The 23,696-nt window shown below is 40.7% G+C and overlaps 1 protein-coding gene across 1 annotated transcript; it reads left to right on the top strand.

Moving 5' to 3' along the window:
* Nucleotides 1-1,560: 1,560 nt before the first annotated feature.
* Nucleotides 1,561-23,450, top strand: fyna (FYN proto-oncogene, Src family tyrosine kinase a). Its single transcript, XM_085768522.1, has 12 exons — nucleotides 1,561-1,775; nucleotides 9,899-10,155; nucleotides 14,391-14,487; nucleotides 14,899-14,997; nucleotides 15,227-15,330; nucleotides 15,733-15,882; nucleotides 16,014-16,178; nucleotides 16,958-17,137; nucleotides 17,591-17,667; nucleotides 18,188-18,341; nucleotides 19,960-20,091; nucleotides 21,777-23,450. The coding sequence occupies exons 2-12, from the start codon at nucleotides 9,909-9,911 to the stop codon at nucleotides 21,983-21,985; spliced, it is 1,614 nt and encodes a 537-aa protein (XP_085624648.1). The 5' UTR covers nucleotides 1,561-1,775; nucleotides 9,899-9,908; the 3' UTR covers nucleotides 21,986-23,450.
* Nucleotides 23,451-23,696: the final 246 nt, after the last annotated feature.

Raw genomic sequence — 23,696 nt, 5'->3', positions numbered from 1 at the left:
ACACAACTGATCAGCTGATTGTTGTTACAGCCTTTCTTTATGCTAAATGTCAGTGGATTGGCTGCCTCAGGCAGCACAGGGGCTGACTATTAATAGTAAGGTTGTTAGTTTGACTCCTGAGTTGTTTTTGTCATTTAACTTAATTGTCTGTCCTTGGAAACTGTTTTCTTGTAAACACATATTTCAAATAAATGTGATGTATGAAATGAATCGTCCTCATGATAATATCACTGACAATGATTTTCAATGTGTCTTTGGCCTTCTGGGCTGATCAGTATACAAACCAGGAGGAATGGCAGGTGAACAAAGGTCAGATGTCACCATTATGACAATAATCAGCAGCTCTTGTGTTGTTCTTGTCCTTGCACCAAAACAATTCCCTCTCAGTGTTTTATTTTTACTAATATTTACAGCTTCAGTTGTTTGGTGAACTTACTGTGAAAGTAGTTAGCACCTGAATATTGACTGAAAACATGAAAAACCTGCCAGGAGAATATTGGCTTATTGTGGGACTTAACTCTGCTATTATTCCTATCACATGCAGAGCAAAGTGTGCATGCAGCTTTTAATCCCTCAGCAGGTGATTTCACTTATGAACAGCCCTTCAGGCAAAGAGGGAAATCACCTGCTCTTGATTTTAGCTGGAACAAAAACTTACACACCCAGACCTGCACGGGGAAATTGTTGAACACAGCTGGATAATACAAAGACAACACCCACAGGTTTATGAACATTTTCTCTGGGCTCCAATTTAAAATTTCAGGCCTAATTAATGGATCTGTTTATGTAGCAGAGAAATAAAAGCAAATGTGCAGCTCTAATTGACTTGAACAAAAACATACAATTTCCCCACCTTGCCTTGTTTTTCAGTCACTCCAAAGACGAGGAGGCGACCTAGTACATATCGTAATTTCTGGTTGGCGGTGAACAGTGTCAATCATTTCTCTCGGTCGATGTGGATCCGCATCAGCCGTACGCAATAGCAGCTGCGTCAAGACAACCACGGATAAACCGGAAAACAAAAATGATTTTCTCGTCAAAATAAAGTACAAAAGTTAGTATTTCTTAATAGATATTGTGGATGTTATTCTTATAATAGAACCTATGCTGAGTGGAATAATATAACCTTTCATTTAGGCCAAAAACAGTATAATAAACTTTATATAGACCTTTTCCTAATAATGTCTCACTAAAAGAAAAAACATGAGCAAAAGGAAGTAAAATGAATTAAATGGAAGATACAACAACAACAACAACAACAACAACAACAACAACAACAACAATACTGATATTATTAATGGTGGTACCAATAGAAAACAATATTTGTCACAGAGGTGTGTTAAATAAATATTAAAATGCGCACTGGTCTTGTTTTTCCTAGATTTCCTGAATATTGAGAAACGTGGATTTTACACAAAAAACAAACAAAAAACGACTTTAACTGCAGTTGTGCGTTAAAGCTATGTTAAAATGTGCAGCAGCTTCGTTTGACTCAATTTTCAGAATAGATAATGAGCAACGTGAGTTTTATTGTGAAAGGCTTCGCCGGAAAAGGGGTTTGTCATTGTCTCCAGCTTGCCAGCAGTCGCCATCGTCATCATCTGTACGCACGGCGGCGACAGGACTTCTTGAATCGGCAGCAGGGACGGGTCTCCCACCGCTACTCCGGCTCAATGCGAAGAAAAAACACTGACAGAGAGTAGAAGAATTCCCGGCCAATTTCCACACGAAAGTCTCTCTGGAAACTCCGATGGATTAATCTGATTTTGTCTGTGGTAAGTGCGCTTTTCCTCCCCCCTGTGTTGAATTTCAATTGGTGCACCCGCCTTGTCCCCTATTTTTTTGCGCTGTGGACTGCGAGATGAATTCATCTCGGGAGAGAGCCGAGGAGATAAATAACACATTTGTAGGGAGCTGCAATCTGCTCGGTGCTCCGCCGTGGACACGCTGCAGACGTAGCCGCATCTTTCTGACGAGTGACTTTGGCCTCAGACTTGGAGGAGGGGGAGGAAACACTAGGGAGAGAGAGAGAGAGGGAGAAGATGGTGATGGTGTGTGGTAATTGTGGGTGATGTTTTGCAGTGCTGTGATTGTGGAGAGGGGGCTCTTGTGTGTTGCAGCAGCAACAGCAGCAGCAGCAGCAGCAGCAGCAGCAGCAGGGATGGACGCGCTGCAGAGCAGAGCTGCTGACCACTGAGGCCAGGCAGGCACACACACACATAGCTAATAAAACGCCACCACGGCCTGCGGACAGCCTCCTGTTGATTTACCCCCAAAATAATTGTCAAGGGCTTTGAGCTAATTGCATTGCCACAGTGTTAACTATCAAATTAAGGCTGCCCTAATCGGGTTATCTGATGTGTCTGGGGGTGCAGCCATCCATCTTGTAGGCAAACACAGGGGGTGATATAGCCCACTCTCTCTCTGTGTGTGTGTTTGTGTGTGTGTATATGGCTGTGAGCTAACCTCAGTTTAATACATGTGCAATAAGTTGCGCAGTAGTTGTGTTGTTGTGTTGTGTTGTGGTGTACAAACATGCACACAGCGCCCTGCAGCTCTGAGCATTCAGCCTGTCACTGCTCCATGAATGACTCCACCGTAGTTTGCGTGATATGTATCAAATCTGAATGAAAGGACTCGCACATTATGGTTCATGGACCATGGACATTCCCCCTCTGGCCCTCAGTGACCATACAGGGGCTCCCACCCAGCTGAGGGGCTGGCACAGGAGCTGCTACTTGTGAATTGAGGACTTCAGGTTCCCATGAAATATGTAGGTGTAATATTTAGCCCAGTAATGAATTGATTACTTATTAAAAGCAAAATGTGTTTGTTGATTGGGAGGATAAATTGTTGTGTGCTTGGTTTTGTGTCTGTCAACAAACGCCAGGCAAACCAACTTTCATTTGGGGTTCCAGTGATTAGGTGTCAAATCAATTTGCAATTTGAGAGAAAATTAATTTGCAAGAGTGCCAAACATGTCACTGTCCCAGCTTCTTCAGTGTGCTGCTTTTCTTTGTATTCACATTATGGTCAACTGAGAATCTTTGGCTTTTGGACTGTTGCAACAACAAAACACTCTGGGATTGGGGAAACTGTGATTGGCTTGTTTTTTTTTTTTTTTTGTTTGTTTTGTTGTTTTTGCTGTTTTTATGAATTAAATGATTCATTGTTAAAGTAATCAACTATGAAAATACTCATTAGGTGCTGTTATAAAGCTGTCGTCCATAAAATGTCAAGTTGATGTATTCAGACATCGTGTTTTGTGCAGCCAGAGATATTCAGTTTATGCTATGAAACAGGTTTTGCTTAAAAATGAAATATTCTTAATATAGTTGGCATTTAATTTTCTGTCAGCTTCACTGATCCTGTAATCGGCACTTATGCACCATGCGGCTTGTGGCTCAGTTTGCACTTTCCATCAACTCAAGTGTTATTCCCTTCTAGCAGAAATCTGCTAACCTACATTGCTGTAGGCCCGCTACATCATTATTTCCAGTGGGTTCTTACATTGACCATTGCCCTCGTCTGGCACAAGATTTGGAAAGAGTCATTTAAACCCCCCCTGTCAGAAAGTCTGCTCCTGTTTCTGGAAAAAAAAAGAGAACGAAAAAGTTGGTTCAGGTTTTTCTAATTTGCCTTTTTATCCCATTTGGAAAACATCCATGTGCGAGGCACAAATCTCTGACTGGTTGTTTACAATGGGCTCAGTGATTTAACAACATGACTCAACATACTCAACTGTGAACACTGTGACACCAAAGCACAGTAAGGCTTAAACCCACACATACATACTCTATGAAGCTCAGCTGTGGGTTTTATAACTGGCTGTGTTCATTCAGTACGTGAAGAATGCTTTGAAAGCCTCAACACTGTATTTCATTGTGCAGATAATCTTGTTGCTGAGTGAAATGTGGCCATTGTCTTGTTGTTGATACACTGAATGAACTCAGTTGTCTGACACAAACAAATATTGTAACTATTCAGAGAATGGCAGCCATAAGGAGGAGATTGTCAGAGTTGTACCAAATCCAGCAAACACTGCTGTCGGTTTTACATGCATTCAAACGTTACACAACTGAAAACGATCCTCGCTGGGTCGTTCCTTTTGATTATGTACAACAAGTTGTATTTTGCAGCTGAATAAGGTCACAGCAAATGTGACTTCAGTGGGATGGGTGTGGGTGGTTTGACCTTGTATTGAGGCATGTCAATGATCTGAGTGCAAAGGGACCCACACTCCAAATTAAACAGGCCCGTCTTGTGTTGAATTGCAAAAATGATTGTGTTCTTGAGGCGATATTGTAAGTTCATTCAGGTCAAATAATGGAGACGTTCCTAAATGTTTTAATGAGCTGAGCCAATGTTTGACACAGTCTATCAGTCAAATTTCAATGCTTTTCTCTTTTACTCAGATTTTTATGATGATATTTTGCATCGCTAATAAAGAACAGAAATAACATCAGGTCAGCTGGTTAACGCTTAGATGGTGTGTCCCCGTTACAGCAGCAATTAGCCTATTAATGGATAAAGTCGATTGATGGAAAATTCAACAGCAACTCGTTTCATTCTCTGGTTTCAGCTTCTTGAATGTGAGGATTTCCTGTTTTTCTTATGAAAGTAAATTAATATTTTCTCCATTGTGGACTAATTGTTAGATAAAAACAAAACACATTTCAAGGCACCACTGTGACCTCTGGCAAATTATATAAATGAAATGGCACTTTCTATTCTTTTTTTCTTCTCTTTTTTTTGACATTTAATAGGCCAAACGATTAATTGAGAAACCTTGGTGGAGACAGCAATTGGCAGATTAATCAATAATGAAAATTAATGTAGGTCTCAGTCTCTAGTTTCCATTGTGGTATTATACGAAAGATTCATGTAACTAAACCTCTGAGGGGAAAATTCATCTCAGAGCAACGTAAGAACTAGCAGTCGTCTATGGGAGGGAAGGAAGGTAGAGATTAAAAGAATACATCAGAACAGGAAATTTAATGAATATATTGAATGACAGTAAAACTATGTCCACAATGATGTCAATGCTGGTAGTGCGTCCCTAAAGGCCTTATTACAATTAGGGCTGCAGCTAATGATTCATTATTGAGATTAGATTAATCTGTCATTAATTTTTTCCATCATTGATTAATTGATAATAGTATAGGAAATGTCCATAGTCATTGATAAATACTTAATATGTCATAGTTTCTCAGCTCTATAGGTGATGTCATCATGTTGTTGTTGATTGGTGTTTTTGTTTTGATCAATTTATCAGTCAATCATCAAATAGTTCCAGCTCCACGGTGGATTAAAACCAGTGCTGTCAGTGACTTCACACACACACTCATATCTGTCTGTAACTCGGCATCAGACTGCACATATGTCTGTCTCTCAGGCCGGTCTGACTGTCTCCTGTTTAATCCATCAGTTACGCTGTGCGACCCTGACATGTCTGTCCTTTTAATTTAGTGTATTGATCTCGCGGCTTCACTATAAATGGCCGAGTATCTCATTATAGCTCCCAGCTGTGTGTGTGTGCGTCTGTGTCTGTGTGTGTTAGTATAGATGATTAACACTGGTGTCCATACAGCATCACTATAAAGGCCTTCATTTCAGTAAATTAATTTCCAGTTAAGCAGGGCAGTTGTGACTAATGTAGTAGCACTAACCCCGTCCTGTTGCTCTTTGTTCACATAATATCGGCTTCTTCGTCTCGCCCCATCTTTCACTTCCTCATGTGAATGAATCCTTGCCGCAGCGTTGACAAACAGTATTCAACAGATTTGGCCAGACATCAAAGTCAAATTTCAGACTGCATCTTGACCCAATCAAGATGAGGACTTTTTAATATGAGCGAGCTTTGCCCGTCTGTGTTTGTGTGTGAGAGAGTCAGTCAAAGTCCCGCCTACTCCTTCCCCCTCCTCGTCTCCGCCTTGTGCTGTTAACTGTTACAAGTTACAACATTATGTAGCTACGAGCCCGTCCCCAACGGACCTTCCCAATCACGCCAGTGTGGTCCTCTTGGAGGCAAGATGTTCATCTGGGCCTGAAAATAGCGTGATGAGGTGGCCATGCGACACCCAGGCTGTGCCACGGAAAGGAACAAGCCCTGTGGCAGTGATGCCATCATCTGCTGTATTCAGGGGGGGGGAGAGAGGGGGGTTACCACAGGTTAGGAAGGACAGAGCAGGCCAGCATGTGTCTGAAATGATGAAATGCATGGAGAACACCCACCTCACATCATGATGTTGCGGAGCTTTGTCTTGACATTTTGATATGATCCATAGCGTTGAATCATGCGTGTAATTGAATAACAGACAATAGTCGTCCCTTGGATCTGAAAGCCGGTGATGAATGCTTGTGAACCTGTTATTATATTACATTGTATTGAAAATGCGATAAAGCCGCCTGTTGCTGTCCAATACACTTGAGATGCTGCTGATCTCCAAAGATGGCGGATTTTCGTTGCACCTATGCAGCAGCAACTTCAGTCACATGGCGACCTGTGCACAGACATGATTCATATGCAAATGCTTACCAAGCACACAGACGCACACAAAAACAACAACATCAACAACAGCAGCACAAAGGGAACATGTGTAACGAGTGAAACAAGATGGCCTAGATTCTGTGCAGCAGACACATACAGGTGCGTTGAAGCTGTGGTAGTCCCTGGCCTTTTTAGTTGAAGAGCAGGAAGATTTTTATAATCCCCCACAGGCAGCACAATGACATGAGATCTCCGCTCATTTACTCTGATCCCTCCAGGAGTGGAGGCAGTGCTATTTCAATCACCGCAGTTAAAAAGAAATCCGGCAGAAAACACAATCTACCTCTACCACGCCGTCTTAGTCAGTTTGGTTAACATTTCCAAGCCTGTGCAATTCTTCACCAAGACTGTCAAACACTTTAATATGTGACAAGCACAGTGTTCATCAGACAAGAGGTCGGGTCAGACTGATGTCTCTGGACTGTGTTGTTGTCTTTGGATGTGCACGGAGGAGAGTGCTTCCTTTCTTTTTAAATATGTTTCCATATAAGTTTAATCAATCATCTGTGAATGCAAATGATCATTTTTGATCAAAATTGTCTATAAAATGCCCATTACAAGTAAACCGCTCTTCTTTGAACTTCACTATCATTTGTCAAAACTGTTGTGTGCAAATCTTTCTCGACTAATCAATGAACTGTCAACAGTTGTGAGAAGCTGACAGTATAGTATCCATCAAACAGCCTCTTACCTGTCACAGTTTGTTTTTGGAGGCCTTTGTGTTTCCTCCTGACTGGCAATACGAGACTAAACACGATTCAAAGTGGATTTTCTTCTTCAGATGTACCTGCTGTAAAGAAAGGTGCTGTAAATACCAGAAGATGGGAGATGTAAATATAAATGTCAAGGTAGATTATCTAGAAGAGCAGCAGTCGTCCTCCCCCTCCATCTCATGTTTCACTGTGTGGTCTCGGCTTTGGTTGGGGCTTATGCACTGTAATGCCACCGCCAGGCTTGTTTCTTCTCCTTTATGGCGTTTTATTGGCAGCAAAGAATCACGGTGTTCTCCTTCTCTCTGCAGTTGTTCCCATTCTCCTGTTAGTTAGGTGTGAATCCTGTATTTAGTGGGAATGTGTTCCTTCATTAAGATCCCACAAACACAGGCTCCAATGTTATTAATGGCTTTTACTTGGACTCACACAGTTGGATCATTTCAGTCTGCTGACATCAACAAGTCAAAGATAACTTCAGATAAGATAATGGCAATGCAAAACAGATGGTCAGATTTAAAATCACTGCAGTTGTTTTAAATGATGCTTTAGTAATCTGCTTTGTGACTTAAACAAAGACTTACATTTCCAAATCCAGCATTAAATGAAGTCATTGTAAAGAATAATGAAATTTCCCGCTTCATTTTTCTGACAGTCTGTCAGCTGGTGTGACAATATGAACACCAGCCAGAGCGACTGCGGCGTCCCTGAAAAGATCTCCCATCCGCCATTTGTCTCAAAAGCGAGGCGCTTTATGAATTCGTTTTTGTAGTTTTTGTCTGTAGCAGTGCAACAAGTGACACATCTGTTTACACTCATTTCTGATCTGAGCACTTTTCTTGGTTGTAAATGTAAAACAGACCTGAAGGAATTCGGTCCTGTGCTGTGTAGCTTGTAACCATTAAGCTCCGGTGTCCTTCAAAAACATGCCTCAGACTCGAGCTCATTGAGGGCAGCAAACCAGCTTCCTGAGAAAAGATTTTAACAACATGACGTGATCATTTTCAGATATTCCCCTAGTTTGCTTTCAGGCATTAAGATGGTGAAATGATAATAATAATAACAGCTGCAGCCTTGATATGATTTTCTTGTTACTTTAATTGTTTGGTTGATAAAATATCAGCAAATAGCTGTAATAATGTCCGTTACAAGTTTCCATGGCCCATGGTGACATCCTCACACAAAGAAAAGAAAATGAGAAAATATTCACATTTGATTTGAGAAGGTGAAACCAATAAGATTTTTTTCTTAAACAATCAATTGAAGATCGAAATATCAAATTTTCTATGGATTGACTCACCTCTTCAGCTTGGATCAAATGTTATCTTAATGTGAAGTATCCTCTGATGGGACTGACTGTGATGTGGTGGGTCATATTTATCTATTGATATGTATATTTTAAGGCAGACAAAGACAGCAAATTAGCTGAAGCTAGACGTCTTATATGCATCACATTTCCCCATTTTCTGTAGCAATGTTGTATGTGTCATCCCTGTTAGATAAACATTAAAATAAATAAATACTTTTGCTTATCCTTAACCTAATGTTTATATTTATATCATTGCAAACCACATATCTCATAAGATGATGATTCTTACTCCACCTGTGAGTCGACCAACTGTGCTTTTTTTTGTGTGTGGATCTAACAGAGCGTTTTTCTGGGGTCAAGAGCAGTGTGATAGTTTCTTCCCCTCACTTTCTCTCTCTCTCTCTCTCTCCGTCTGCAGCAGCGCTGGCTTGTGCCCCCGAGCACCACGTCTCTCCATGCACAGAGACTGTAAACAAGTGTGTTTCCAATTAGCCGTTTCCGAAGTCAGCTGGCCCACTAATGCTGATGAAAGGCGACGGTGCTGTCAGTGGTCTCTCTCCCGGCCTTGTTGCACTGGCTTCATGGGCTACCAGGGCTTAAAGGGGGTGGTGGGTGGGTGGCTGGAGTGGTGGTGGGGGCATGGGGAGCCAAAATAACGTTAGTGAGGCTGTTCTTAATTGGGAAAGCAGACTGCCTCACCCGTTGCAGAGACTGGTTTAGCTTCGCTTCAGTGAGGCCAAACGCTGCACCAGTCAGAGGCATGACAGTCAGCGTGTGTGTTTGCTGCCGAGGGTCTGTGTGTGTGTGCACGTTGACTCTTAGCTGTGAATCTATATCATGGGCGTGTGGCTTCTTGTAAAATTCAAAAATGAGAGAGAATAAATAAAGTGCATGCCAACTTGTAATTGCCGGGTGTAAAAATGTGCTCTTGCAGAAAGATGGAAAAGTAAACCATGGTAAATAGTGCTGTTAAATTCCTTTTATGGCAAGTTAGACTGGATTTTCTCAGCACACAGTATCTCACATCAACATCAGCGTGTAGTGTAGTGTACACATATTTACATCAGTGATCACATTAGCCGTTCACTGCAGCTCTCTCACATTGTGTTCCTCTGTTTAATTAGTAATGGAGTTAAAGCAGCGTGTTTAATTTCAGCCTAATTGAAAGATTTTTCTGAGGGCTTTGCAGCTCTCTGAGGAAGCTTTGAAATAATGGGATATTGAATCATAATTTCCCCCAACGGAGACGGCTTTTGAGCTATTACTTCACCTGCGTAATAATTCCATATCTGTCTCTTCTCTGTCTTTTCTCCCTCCGTCCGTCCACAGAGAGTAGAGAATGGGCTGTGTCCAATGTAAGGATAAAGAAGCAGCAAAACTCACTGATGACCGGGAGACCAGCCTCTCGCACAACTCGGGGTACCGCTATGGATCCGACCCCACGCCGCAGCACTACCCCAGCTTCGGGGTCACCACCATCCCCAACTACAACAACTTCCACGGCGCCGCCACACAGGGGGTGACCGTGTTCGGGGGAGTCCACACGTCCTCGCAGTCTGGGACACTGAGGTCTCGAGGAGGAACAGGTGAGGCTGAATAAACAAGGGACTGTTAAGGTTTGGCCTTGGTTTGTGAAGGCTAATGTTTTTTAAAGATATTTTTTTACACTTGAATGAACAACACAATGAAAACCCCTCTGGCTGTAGCTTCAGATACACCAGACATTGGAGTCTATTTTCTCCTCTAACCGGCAAGAAAGCAAATGAGCTTCTCCCCTAAAATGTCAACCTGTTCCTTTAAGACAAGGTGACATTGTAACTGTGAAATATGCTGCTGTCACTAAACACGGGTCAAATTACAAACAGAGCAATTAAAAGAGACATAAAACGTCAGTCTCAAGTTGTAAATGTCTCCGAACACCACACAGTGGGTGGCTGGCTCCAATCCAATATTCAATAAAAGGCTGATGTCAGCTGAATATGTTAAGTGACTACGGTAGTGCGTTTATCTAGTCAAGAGCCGTCACTTAAACAACAGCAGTTTTTTTCATTTTCATTTTTTAAAAGGAAAACGAACCTAAGAGTTTATTATAGGAGTTGTGAGAAATGTTACTGATTGTCGGAGTGAATCTGAATCTATAGGTACGAATAAAGAAACAGAACCTTGAACCATAATACACTTAGGTGTTAATAGGAGGTCATCTTTAGGTGGGCATTTAGATTATTTGGATGGGCAAAAATCATTAAACCAATAGCCAACAAATGAGTTGGTAACTTAAAAAGAACCAGACAGGTTGCAAAACGTGCAAAGTATTAACGATTTTGATTAGAAAAACAGGCGTTGCAGCTCACACAACCGTGTCCGTCTGTCTGAAGAAGTCTCGCTAAGCACTCTAAGCACAGCCACACCTTACAGAAAACTATGATCGCTAAAAAAATAGCTATAATGGTTATTTTTCAGATTTTTCATTGGATGGGCAGATGGTTCCTCTGGGTGGTCAAGGCTTATCTCTGGGCAGGCAATGCCCAACACGGCCCACCCTCGGCTCCCCCCCTTATTGGTTTTAGTTAACCAATCCAGATCGGACTATCACAAATGTGATGGCATTCACATCAGCTTCATCTGTAGTGACTGGCAAATATTAGTATGCTAACATATCAAACTATGATGGTGACCGTGGTGAACATTACACCTGCTTGTCATCAGCATATATTAGCACTGTCACTTGAGCATGCTAGCATGTTAATATTTACTTATAAATTACAGCCAGGATTTAATTTTGTTAATTAGACTTGAATGTAGATGGGTTGAATGGAGGAATATACAGAAATGCTTATTCCAGCTTGTCATTAACTAAATCATTTTCAACGTATAATATTTTTTTCTCGTTGTTATAATCATTACACATTTAACCCATATAATTTATATGGGCTGGTAGGAACAGACTAAATCCAGGAGTGAGTCCAGTAGGTTTCATTTTCACAGTCGCTGCATCACCAGATCTCACTTCCATCAGCAGTGAGGGGAAACAGTGCAAACTGTGCAGACTGGAGGATGAAGGAGCTCTGCTCTCACACTGAGGAGTATTTCCCTGGTGCTTAGCTGAGCCTCCACAGTGTGTCTTCTTTTGACTGGTGTTAACACAGCGTTCTCGCTCTGGGTGGAAGTCACTCCTGGCGGCTGCTGGAGAAAATAAGCAGCAGCTTATCCCAGTTGGCCTCCTATGCAAAGGGATCCCTCCTCCTTAAATCATTTCAGGGCACTGTGTGTTTGTGTACTGTTGTGTTTGTTTTTTCTTTGCTTTTGACACATTTTCCAAAGAGAAGATTAATTATAGTCACATAGTCTCAGGATTGCAGTGCACTGCAGCACTAGTCTGATTGCTGATAGCTGTTTTGTTTGGAATATGTATAGAATTGCTAAAAATTGTCTCATAGTCAAGAAAGTTTGGATGAAAAGGAGGTAAAAGCACAGGCCCTCTTCACCTAGGCTCACCTACACAACAATTACTACCTCCTTAACTACTGTACTAGTAGGATTAGCCCTCAGTCCATGTATTTAAGACATTGGTAAATAAACTGTCCCATTCAATAATATGATAACACTAAAACTGTCTAATTTTACTAATCATTTAATAATTTTCTCTGGTTTCAATATGATAAATAAAAAAATAACAGTAACAAAGCTATTGTAACTTGTAAGAAGCAAAGACAAATGACAAAATATGGACAGCATCATTTCATTCACTGTTTCACTATTTTGATTTATTTGGTGTTTCATCTGGCAGTGAGATCCTGATTTGATTTGTAGGTGAGCTTGTTAGTTTGTCACCATGAAATCGAGTCTCCTCTACTTTTTTTTTTAACACATTAGTGAAGGTACTAATAGGTGACAGTTGTAGTAGGTGTAATTACACTTACAAGAGTGTGTGTGTTTGTGTCATATGCTGCATTTGGGACTTAGTAGCAGTAGCACTTAATAGCAGTTAGGATTTTGGGACAGTTAGTATATCTGGGGACAAAAGCAGTGTTCCTGAGAAATGAATGTAAGTGTCCCCCAAAACTGACTTCTGATAAAGTGTGCGTGCGTGCGTGAACACTGGTGCTGCGATGATTTTTTGTTTCTGCAGAGGATGAATGTCCACTGGCTGCAAGTTAATGGAAAACAGAGTGACCCAAATTATCACCGGTGCTCTGCGAGGCACATCTGACGACCAGAAAGATCAGACAATGTGCTGAATAGTGCAAAAAAAAAAAAAAGCAGAAAAAGTGTTTCTGGGCTGAAGAAAATGTGCTTCGCAGCCTCTCACTCAAGATTTTAAATATACGTATGATGTGTGATGTATAAATTAACAGCATCTCTTGCTTTGATGTTGACTTCTTTGGGCCTTTTTCTTTTTTTTCCTGACGGTAGATCCCAGCACAGATAAACACTCTACTCAGCATCTGTGGAGTCAGCAGCACCACTGTGTATGAATAAGAAATTACTCCAAGAGGGCAGCACAAAGCAGCATTCACATCTAAGATTGTGGACTTAAGTTAAGATAGATAAATAAATAAATAAATAAATAAACACACAACTAGGACAGAAGTAGAAGAGAAACCTCATCTGACCCCTGAGGGGAACAGTGTTGCATTTTTTAGGAGATTGTGAGGTGTGTTTCTTTTTCTGCGGTCACCGTGCAGGCTCCTCTTCTTGCTCGCTTGGTATCTCGGGCTGTCCAGGGACGACTCAGATCAAATCAGAAAATGAAATCATTTTACAGTTACAGGCTTATTAAGAGATACAGGGACTCCAGCGCTGCTCCAAATCACATCAGATAAATTTGATTGGCCCGCAATCTAAACCTTGACAGCTCTACAGTCACCATTCCTAGAGAGGCTCTCTCTGCTGGAGAGTGGGGTCACGTTTATCTACATGTAAAATCAAGGACTTTTGCTTACCTGCATTTTAAACATCTAACAATTTCTTCATGTATTTATTAGCCACGTGACCGCAGCTTAATGTGCTGACACTGCAGTATTGATAAAGTAAACATGTTAGCAAACACACATCTGTTTACTCATTCAGTTTACATGGAGCAATATTAACATTCATCTGGGGCCGCGCTTGTAACCACAGATATTTACTCCTGCTTTAGCTTTGTTTCTGTTTCTGTCACAAAGTCTCAAGGGAGGTATTTGTGTCTGTAGCTGCTAAATGCTCCACTGTCTAACTGTGTCTGCTCACTGTTTGTTAATGAGGAACAGTCTGTGGCTAAAAAACAACCTATTTAAGCTGCAGGCACCAAAAAAAAATGAACTGAAAGACACTGAGTTGCCAAAAAAAGAAAAATACCGATGAATGCAGCTTGGACATTTTCTTAAAACAACTATTTTCAGTATCACAAAACAATTTATGAAATATAAAACATTATTGCAACCATAGATAATGATTAAAGACTTATAGAGTGATTTGATTTCATTGTATCTTTGCAAATGACACGTTTGAGATGAAAATTAGATAACATCTGGTTGAGGGAATTTAAAAGTTGGTCTGAAATTAGGATTTCTGTCTACACTGCACCAAGTTTGTAAAAGTAAATTATGTAAATTGTAAGATTTGGGTTTGGGGGGAAATGCAGCAGATGGGATGTAAAGAATAGAAAAACTGGCAGTAAATGTATATTTCATTGCCGTTGCATAACAAGCAGCCCATGTGTTGGACAGATGAACGAACCCAACAGTGAAACCACAATGAAAATCCCAAACACAATACTTCATCCATATAATTCATCTCTCCTCTGCTAAACCACCACATGCAACGTTTTGTTTTCCTGCAGGGGTGACTCTGTTTGTGGCTCTTTACGACTACGAAGCCAGGACCGAGGATGACCTCAGCTTCAGAAAGGGGGAGAGGTTCCAGATCCTCAACAGCACGTAAGCGTGAAAACATCTGCCAGACACCATTTTGAGGGTGGCGGTCGTGTTTTCCTCCTCTGTTTTTCGTAAATGTCTGAAAGCAGCATGTGAAACAAAATGTTGTTGCACAGACAGACCCGACCTGGCTTATGCAGCTCGTTCCATTTAAATTTAAACAGATTTTTCATGTTGTAAACCATAAAAATAAATTGTGATGGAGAAACAGTGGCAGGATGCTTCTTGCTTTTACGCAGTACAAATGTAATTTTGTGGTTTTGTTTTCACATTGAGGTTGGTAAATCTGTGCATCCGCCACATTTGAATGTTTATCTGTGCCTGTCTGCGTAACGTGTACATCACGATCTTTCTCTCTGTTTGTTCCAACCTGCCTCCATCCTCCTCCGTCGCTCTCCGTCCTTCTCTGCTCAGCGAGGGAGACTGGTGGGAGGCTCGTTCTCTCACTACAGGTGGAACTGGTTACATTCCCAGCAATTACGTAGCTCCTGTGGACTCCATCCAAGCTGAGGAGTGAGTAAAACTTTCATTTCAAATGGAGCACACACACACACACACACACCACTCACCCACAAGTCTCCCGTCTCGGTGACACGGCAGCTTCACCAGCGGATATATCATAAATATTTGAGAGCTCATCTCGCTGTCTTTTGTTAAATGTGGCACGGTGGCACATAGAGACAGAATAAAGGCCAGAATATTGAAAATGAATCATCCTGATCCCCCCTTTTTTCCATTCCAGCTGGTATTTTGGTAAATTGGGTCGAAAAGATGCAGAGAGGCAACTGCTCTCCAACGGCAACGCCAGAGGCACTTTTCTCATCCGAGAGAGTGAAACAACCAAAGGTACTTTGATGTGCATCTGCATCGAACATGCTGAAGTGTTGAATGCTTTTAAACTCCAGGTAACCGACAGATAATGTGAATGAATAAAGATAGAGGAATGCTTAATTTTACTGTGTAAATTAGCAGTTTATTTATAGAAAACCCCACAATGAAAACAGACATCATGACTTAAAATTCACTCTACTATCATGGCATTAACTATGCAGTTGCTCCATATTCATTGCCCTGAATCTTTTGCACATTGTGCTATATATACACTGATTAAGAAAAAAACTGACACACATCACAGATTCCATAACCCCTCAAGAAAACCAACATGGTGAAGTGTCATCAGATATTTTCTTGAATCTGTCAATTGTGTGTGTGTTGTTTTTTTTTATCATTGTGTTATGTGTGTGCCAGGGGCCTACTCCCTCTCCATCCAGGACTGGGATGACATCAAGGGAGACCATGTCAAACACTATAAGATTCGCAAGCTGGACAGTGGAGGCTACTACATCACCACCAGAGCCCAGTTTGAAACGCTGCAGCAGCTAGTACAGCACTACTCTGGTGAGGCTCTGCTGTGTTTATTCTTGATATGACATGTACTGTGTTTCTGCTCTCTTCAATTTGCAGTGTTATATGCTTCGGTGCGTCTTTAAAACAACTTTGAATTCAAACTGCACTGTCTCAAATCCCAGCCAGGGCTGCGGGGCTGTGCTGCCGCCTGATCGTGCCGTGCCACAAAGGCATGCCTCGTTTGACCGACCTGTCAGTCAAAACCAAAGACGTGTGGGAGATCCCGCGAGAGTCGCTGCAGCTCATCAAACGTCTCGGAAACGGACAGTTTGGAGAAGTCTGGATGGGTGTGTACCCGTTTTGTTTTTGGCATCTCCTTTTGGCACAAATGAAAAACTGGACAGCTGTGAGCAGTGTTGCAAAACATACTGTATGTGTTGGATCATTCAACGCTAACACCCAGCTAATGTTACCCACAGGGAGTGTTTGCTTTCAGTGATTTCATTTAACAGTTTAGAGATTCTGCATGATCTCAGTGTCCACTTGTGCTGGAACTGCATTTTTGAACGTCACTATGATTTGTGATTGGATTCAGGATATGATATTGAACTGATATGTCTAAATTATTTTCTGTGATTAAAACTCTTGAAGAACTCAGTTCCGACACAGACTAATTTAGTCCACTGGAGTTCAATAAAGCTTCATTTGTCCCACATCCCCAGCACAATGCTCCATGTGTGTTGGATTTGCAGAGATTTGAACATAACCACAAACATGGATTTAACCAAATCCTTGGAAAGTTTTTGAACAAAGTTTAAACTGGAAACATTTTTCTCTGTCTTACTCCAAGATTAAGTCCTAAAAACCCAACATGTGTTTTTTGTGTTATTTATGCTTTAATTTATATAGACTTTACTTATAGTAGTGTATTTAAAGATGTTTACCCTGTGGCACAACACTGCAGCAGCCACTGTTTCTTGTTTTCCACTCTAACCTTTATTTAAACTACCTCAGCCAATATCAGGGAAACTGATTGTGCTCTCATATTGGAAATTCAACTCTGCTGAAATCCCAGATCGCCAACCTCTGCAAAACTAACCCTGAACAACCTTGTGCTTCTTGTCAGGCACGTGGAATGGCACCACCAAGGTGGCAGTGAAGACCCTGAAGCCGGGCACCATGTCACCCGAGTCCTTCCTGGAGGAGGCTCAGATCATGAAGAAGCTCCGACATGACAAGCTCGTGCAGCTCTACGCTGTGGTGTCCGAAGAACCCATCTATATCGTCACCGAGTACATGAGCAAAGGTAGATGCAGTTTTTAAAAAGCCCCTATGAATATTACATACACGCACATGTGCACACACCCACACAGTGTATACATAATTCATACCTCTGCATGGACAGTACAGTATGACAGGATGTGTCCTAGTTCATAGCATGGTGCTCAGGTCCATGTCCACATTACTGCACCGTGGAAAAACACAGTTATACAAAAACTAAATATGGTTTCACAGGATAAATTTTGCTCAGAAACAACAGAGAGCTTCAGTTACCACAGCAATAACTAACAAATAAACATCGGAGCCAAGTGTAACTTGTGTGGCAGGAATCCCAGAGTTGATGTCACATTAACTACAACATGTTGCTTCGGTGTGGATCCAAATTTGAGTTGAGTTTCAGAAGCTGTGGATGATATGAAACATCAGATCCTTGTCATTGCTTTTTGTTTATCTGGTCCTATTCCTTATTTTATTACAGGGAGTTTGCTTGACTTCCTTAAGGACGGAGAAGGAAGAGGCCTCAAGCTGCCAAACCTAGTGGACATGGCAGCTCAGGTAAACTGCTCAAGATAATCAGAAATCCTCACGCTTGCTACCAGACAGTCCTGATGGTTTATCTTAAACCACTTCAAGTATCTCCAGCTGTTAGCAGCAAGTTTACAGTTTTATTAGGCAACTTCTTGCTTAAACAAACCAAAATGGAAGAAAGTCAAAGGTTTGTTGTAACACAGGGAACTGTAATGTCACACTGTACACTGTTTATCAGTCTGGGTGGTCAAATGGACAACAGATGATCTGTAATTGGTGATTACTTTTTTAAAACCTTTATTTACCCAGGCAAGCAATTAAGAACATATTCGTATTTACAAGTGCAGCCTGAACCAAAGAGCAAAGGCTCCTAGCTCTTAGCAATCAGTCCTTTCATTGAAGAGATGCTCCTCTCAGCTGCAGCTCCACATTTTCTATGATGATAAAATGGCTGAAAATCTACATTAAAATCTTGCTCAGCACAGATTTAATCACCTTGAAACTGTTCAGTGATATTCACTGGGAGAGAAATGACTTTATTTCCCAGGTGGCAGCAGGCATGGCGTATATCGAGAGGATGAACTACATCCACAGAGACCTACGCTCTGCCAACATCCTGGTTGGAGACAGTCTGGTGTGTAAGATCGCCGACTTTGGTCTGGCCAGGCTCATCGAGGACAACGAGTACACAGCAAGACAAGGTGGGAAAATCCATCACAAGATTTTGAGTCCTGTTATTAGAGCAATTAATCCTGTTATTAGTGGTGGATTATTAGTTGAGTATGATTGATGATGATTTTAAATAATGAAACACCATTAAAATTGTTTTAGCCTGGGAAGGCAAATGAAATCGGTTGCTAGGAAACATCTCAAATGCTGGCCAATGGAGAGACAATCAGTTATGTAAACAGAAAGTCACTGTAGCATCGCGAGCAGAACATAATTACATCCAAAAACAGAGTTTCTGACCAAACTACAGTATGTATCAAACTCTTAAATGTAGATATTACTTTGTTTTAGTTAAATATGCATGTAGGAATATTAGAGGTACTGACAGATGGCAATTAAAGATGCAGGGAACAGATTAATTGGATTTTGAGTAAAAATCATAGTCATCAAGTCATAACTTGGTCAAATCTGAACACACAGACATAAGACCAATATTTTTAATTCCAAGGACCTCATGGATTACTACATATTGGATTACTATTACTAAAATTTTAATTAAAAAAAATGAAATAAAAGGCCCAAGTTGGTGCCATTAATTTAACCGTGAGTGAGAACTCAGATTTTACTTCCCATTTACCAATGCCAATATAACCCTTTTCTAGATCTCCACTTTGCAAAAAGTAGCATAAGTTTGTACTCAGAAACAGCCGCAGCAGCCAGAGTTGAAAAAGAAAGAACAAAAAGGGAAAGAGTCTGGAAATGTTTTTATATTTAGAGAATATGGTTGGAATATAAATCAACTTGTGATTTGTTTTCATACTTTATCTTTTGTCTGACTTTAATGTCTCTTTAGTACCCCTCAGCCCCCAACCACAGCATCTTCTAAAAACCTCATTGCCAGAGGAAAAAGTCAGCGACTTTGGCAGATGGTTTATTCCATTTAGACACATTCAACACACACACACACACACACACACACACACACACACACACACACACACACACACACGTATGCACACATGCTAATGTGTGTATTTTCAAAGTACAGTAAATGAGCAGGAATTTGTCCTGGTGACACTAGTGGAAAACAGAAGTGCATGTGGTTACACAATGGCCCAACGACAACAAACTATCACATTTGGTAAAGGCCACTGTGAGGATTTAGGACAGAGCGCGTCTTGTACATGAAAATCAATCTGTCACTTTGTATCTTGTTGGAGGGAAGTGACCGTAACCTGAATCACTCAAAAGTAGTTCTCCTGGGTCTGTGTTGGCAGAGACGTGAACCACCACCAGGAGGACTTCCAGACTCTGTTAGTCACTCCGTCAACATGTTCACTCACTCATTTGTTAGCACTTTAAATGTTTACTCATTCGACCGGGGCCAAACACAAACTGTGACTGCGAGATAATGGAATTTTTCCTTTTTCTCTCTGGTGGGATGTTTTCATGTCCTCACGTCTCCTCACTAATGAAATCACAGATGAAGGAAAAAATCAACACAGACAAGACTGACCTACTTATTTCCTCAGGTTTTAGAAAAGGTTGCTGCTGTATCTCTCTCTGTATTTCTGCTAAAATCACAACAGTGACATAACAAAACTTTAAAGCGTAATCTCTGTTTGTTTGTTTGTTTGTTTGTTTTTTTAGGTGCAAAGTTTCCCATAAAGTGGACTGCTCCTGAAGCTGCACTTTACGGGAAGTTCACCATCAAGTCAGACGTGTGGTCATTTGGCATCCTGCTGACGGAGCTGGTGACCAAGGGCAGAGTGCCCTATCCAGGTGAGTGTTGAGCTCAGTGGATTATGCACTTCACTTCTCACTTTCGGTCGATTGCTCATGTTTGATCTGTGTGTGTGTGTCTTTGCGTGTGTGAGTCTGCTGAGACCCCAGTCATGGCTCTGCGTGCTAAAAAAAGAGCAGCATGTTGCATAATGTACAATATATTGTGCATTATGCAGAGACATGTTCCCAGCTGACTGCGTGAACACGTGCAGTGACTCTGTGTTCCTGTTTACCTGCCATACACATCATCGTCGGACGTTTACGTGTCAAACTTGAGTTGCAGAATATCTGAAGAGCAGAAAAATAATAATAATAATATCTAAATTATTTTTTTTAATTCAAAAATTGCTATAAATCAAATACCACGGGTGGAAAATGACCACTAGCTTATCGTATACAACTTTAAATTAAACATGCTGCAAACTCACATAGGTGTTTCACTTATCATGGACAGATGGACACACTGAATGAGTGAAAACAAAAGTGAATGAATTCTGTTCAGCTGTTTCAGTTTCATGGTCCTGGTGCGGTGTGTAATTGTCACACTGTCATGACTCACTGTTACACTTGAACAGAATGGGGCTGCCATTATTTTTTTTCGTATCGCCTGTTCTTCACCTGCTGTGATGCATCATGCAACATCAGTTTTTCGTCTCCTGTTTGCAACATGGTGATAATACTGCACTTAAACCATCACTACTCTTGCTCTTCTGTTACTGTTGCCCCCTCTGGTGGCATTCGTGTAATTCACCATCCACTTATGTGACTCCTCTTCATGTGGGGAGGTTACTATTGTCACTGCTGTGCACAGCTTGGTGTATCCTACTAATAAATATAATAAATATATATTTATATATTTAATATAAATATAATTTATAATATAATATAAATATATATAGTAATAAATATTATTCTCTGTGTATTTTCTTGTTAAATTGTGTGTATTTTGATTTAGGCTGTACATGCTGTGGTAAGTGGTTTAAATGAACATATACGTATCTTTGAAAGCCTTTGAGAGCCTTTGAAAATAATTTCATTATTGAGCATGAAAGTGTGTTCTTGAATATTTGGGAACAGTCTACAGTAGGAGTGGGAATTATCAGAGACCCCATGATACAATCATTATATAATATATTATTGTCACTTTACATATTTTACTATATCCTGAGTATTGCAGTAACATCTTTTGACACTCTGCAATTTATTACTTTTTTTCCAAATGTAAATTATGTCCTGAAAGGAAAACTTTGTCAGCAACTGTTTCACCTGATAGGATGAAGCTCTCTGCTCTTATATAATTCATACTGGGATAGTTAAGCAGATAGCCTGACCAACGTGGTAGTGTACATTGAGTTCTAGTACTAAAAACTCAAATTCATATTTGCAATTTCCATAATCAAAGATTGGCTCTTGATTTATGAGTATTGATACAATATTGCCACACATAGAATTGCAATACTGTGCTGTACAGATTTTTTTTCCTCACCCCTATTGTACAAAATGTGACTAAAATGAAAGCCCAATTTAAAGGCTACTTACTAGATTTTGTAGCTTACATGATGAATAACATTGTTTGGAATGCAGAAATGATTAAAAAAAAAGAAATGTAATTCAAAATGAAATTTAAAGTAATTAGTGATACAGAGATGTAATATAGTTATTGGAACTGTTCCTGTCTCCAGGCATGAACAACCGCGAGGTGCTGGAGCAGGTGGAGCGAGGCTACCGGATGCCGTGCCCGCAGGACTGCCCCACGTCCCTGCACGAGCTGATGGTGCAGTGCTGGAAGAAAGACCCGGAGGAGAGGCCCACCTTCGAGTACCTGCAGGCCTTTTTGGAGGACTACTTCACTGCCACTGAGCCCCAGTACCAGCCAGGGGATAACCTCTGAGCGCCGCTGCCCTCATCTCATGTCATTTCACAGGCTTTCCACCAGAGGGAGCCAGACTCCACGTATTTTCTCTCTCTCGCTCTCTCCCTCTCCCTCTCTCCTTCTCATCCTGTGGCTCTAACGATCATAAAAGCCAAACGACCGACTTCTTGACTTCCAAGTTTAACACAGACACAGACACACACACACACAGAGGGACGGATGAGCTGCTCTGACAGCAAACCAACTATCAATTCAGTGGATGTTTTTTAGGCGGGAGGGGGCGTTTGTGACGACTGGAGAGTTAAAAATGACTGCCATGATGAGTTGTGTAACTTGTATGTAGTGTAAATATAAATTGCTTGTTTACTTATCTCTTTTTTGTTTCATTTTATATTACTTTTGATATTTTGGAAATGTGTGGATTTTTTTTTTTTTTTTTAATCCAAGGTTAAAGTTATTTCAGATTTACGGTTCGTAGAGAAACGTGTGAAGCTCACAGTTGGTAACAAATCGTGACATAACAGATGTAGGTATGGTAATAGTTAGACATCGTGGACCGAGATATCTCAGAAGTTTCTCTGGGAGTCCACCGACCTTTTTTACGAGGTTAATATGACGATACTGCTCTCCTCTTCTCAAGGAACTTAGATGTACTATAATACCTGTTCTTGCCTTTTCATGTTTAGTAATATTCTTATAATGTAAGGGAATGCCTTCATGCTTTCTACACACTAACTTAGTGCATCATGGACTCTTCCACCCAAACTTGTATGGCATCTGCACTGATGTTAAGTGCATTCATCGCATTTCAGCTTCAGCCAATGATTTATAGATTGACTTAAAGTAACTTTTAGTTCAGCTAATCTATAGGGGAGCCGACTTCCCCTATGACTGCAACCATTGTTCGGCTGACTGCTTATTATACTGACAATATTTTAAAAGTGTATGTTGCATAATTGTATGGCAGCAGGCTGTGTAAGAATACTGCATCGTCTTTTTGCTTCAGCGGCCAAACAAACAAACCAACAAACTGCCACTGACCTGACGGGGAATGAAGGATGCATACGTGTGTTTGTCCCTCCATAATGTGTTCCTGGAAATAACATGTTGTTTACGAGACCAAACATGTTTATTTCGTTCGTATTATTTTTGCTCAGCATTTCAGCCAGTCTTACATGTCTTGTTAAGATTACATGATTATGATTGTGATTTTCCTTTTTTTTTTCTTTTTTTGAAAGAAGTTTTATCATCCTCAAGTATTGAACTTCTCTCCCTGGGTGAGAAGGAGCATTCCAGGACAATACACCATTTATGTGTGTATGTGTTTATGTTGCTTTTCAAATGAAATGAAAATTAGATTTTGTATTACTTTATTTACCCTAATTCAGTAGATATACAGAAAATGTTTTGGTCTCTGCATTATTTATTGTCTCTGTCTGTTACTTGTACACAACTGGTTTTGAAATAAACAATCTTGCCATCATCATCATCATCATCCTGTGACTCATATACAGCCATCAGTACTTGTCAGTAACTGTTTTTTTTTTAATGGTCCCGTGAATGATGGTTGACCTTTTCCCCAGCACTGTATGTGAGAGTGAGTCTTTCTGGTTTTCTTTCAGTCTGAACTTGACATCAAGAGCAATATATGCAAATCACGTAATATAGGCCCGCAGTTATAGTTTTAAAGGCCACGCAGCTTTGCTAGTCAGCGCACAACACACTTTAT

The sequence above is a fragment of the Trachurus japonicus genome, chromosome 22 (assembly GCF_045865225.1).
Source record: "Trachurus japonicus isolate A0001 chromosome 22, Traja_1.0".
Classification (NCBI taxonomy): domain Eukaryota; kingdom Metazoa; phylum Chordata; class Actinopteri; order Carangiformes; family Carangidae; genus Trachurus; species Trachurus japonicus.
The sequence above is the reverse complement of the archived record's forward strand: the minus strand, read 5'-3'. Positions and strand labels throughout refer to the sequence as shown.

Bases quoted from the DNA above. Each gene is read 5' to 3' on its own strand.
- fyna (XM_085768522.1), top strand. From the start codon at position 9,909: ATGGGCTGTGTCCAATGTAAGGATAAAGAAGCAGCAAAACTCACTGAT. The intron at 15,331-15,732 runs GTACTTTGATGT...TGTGTGTGCCAG, and splicing joins AGAGAGTGAAACAACCAAAG to GGGCCTACTCCCTCTCCATC. The intron at 18,342-19,959 runs GTGGGAAAATCC...TTGTTTTTTTAG, and splicing joins CGAGTACACAGCAAGACAAG to GTGCAAAGTTTCCCATAAAG.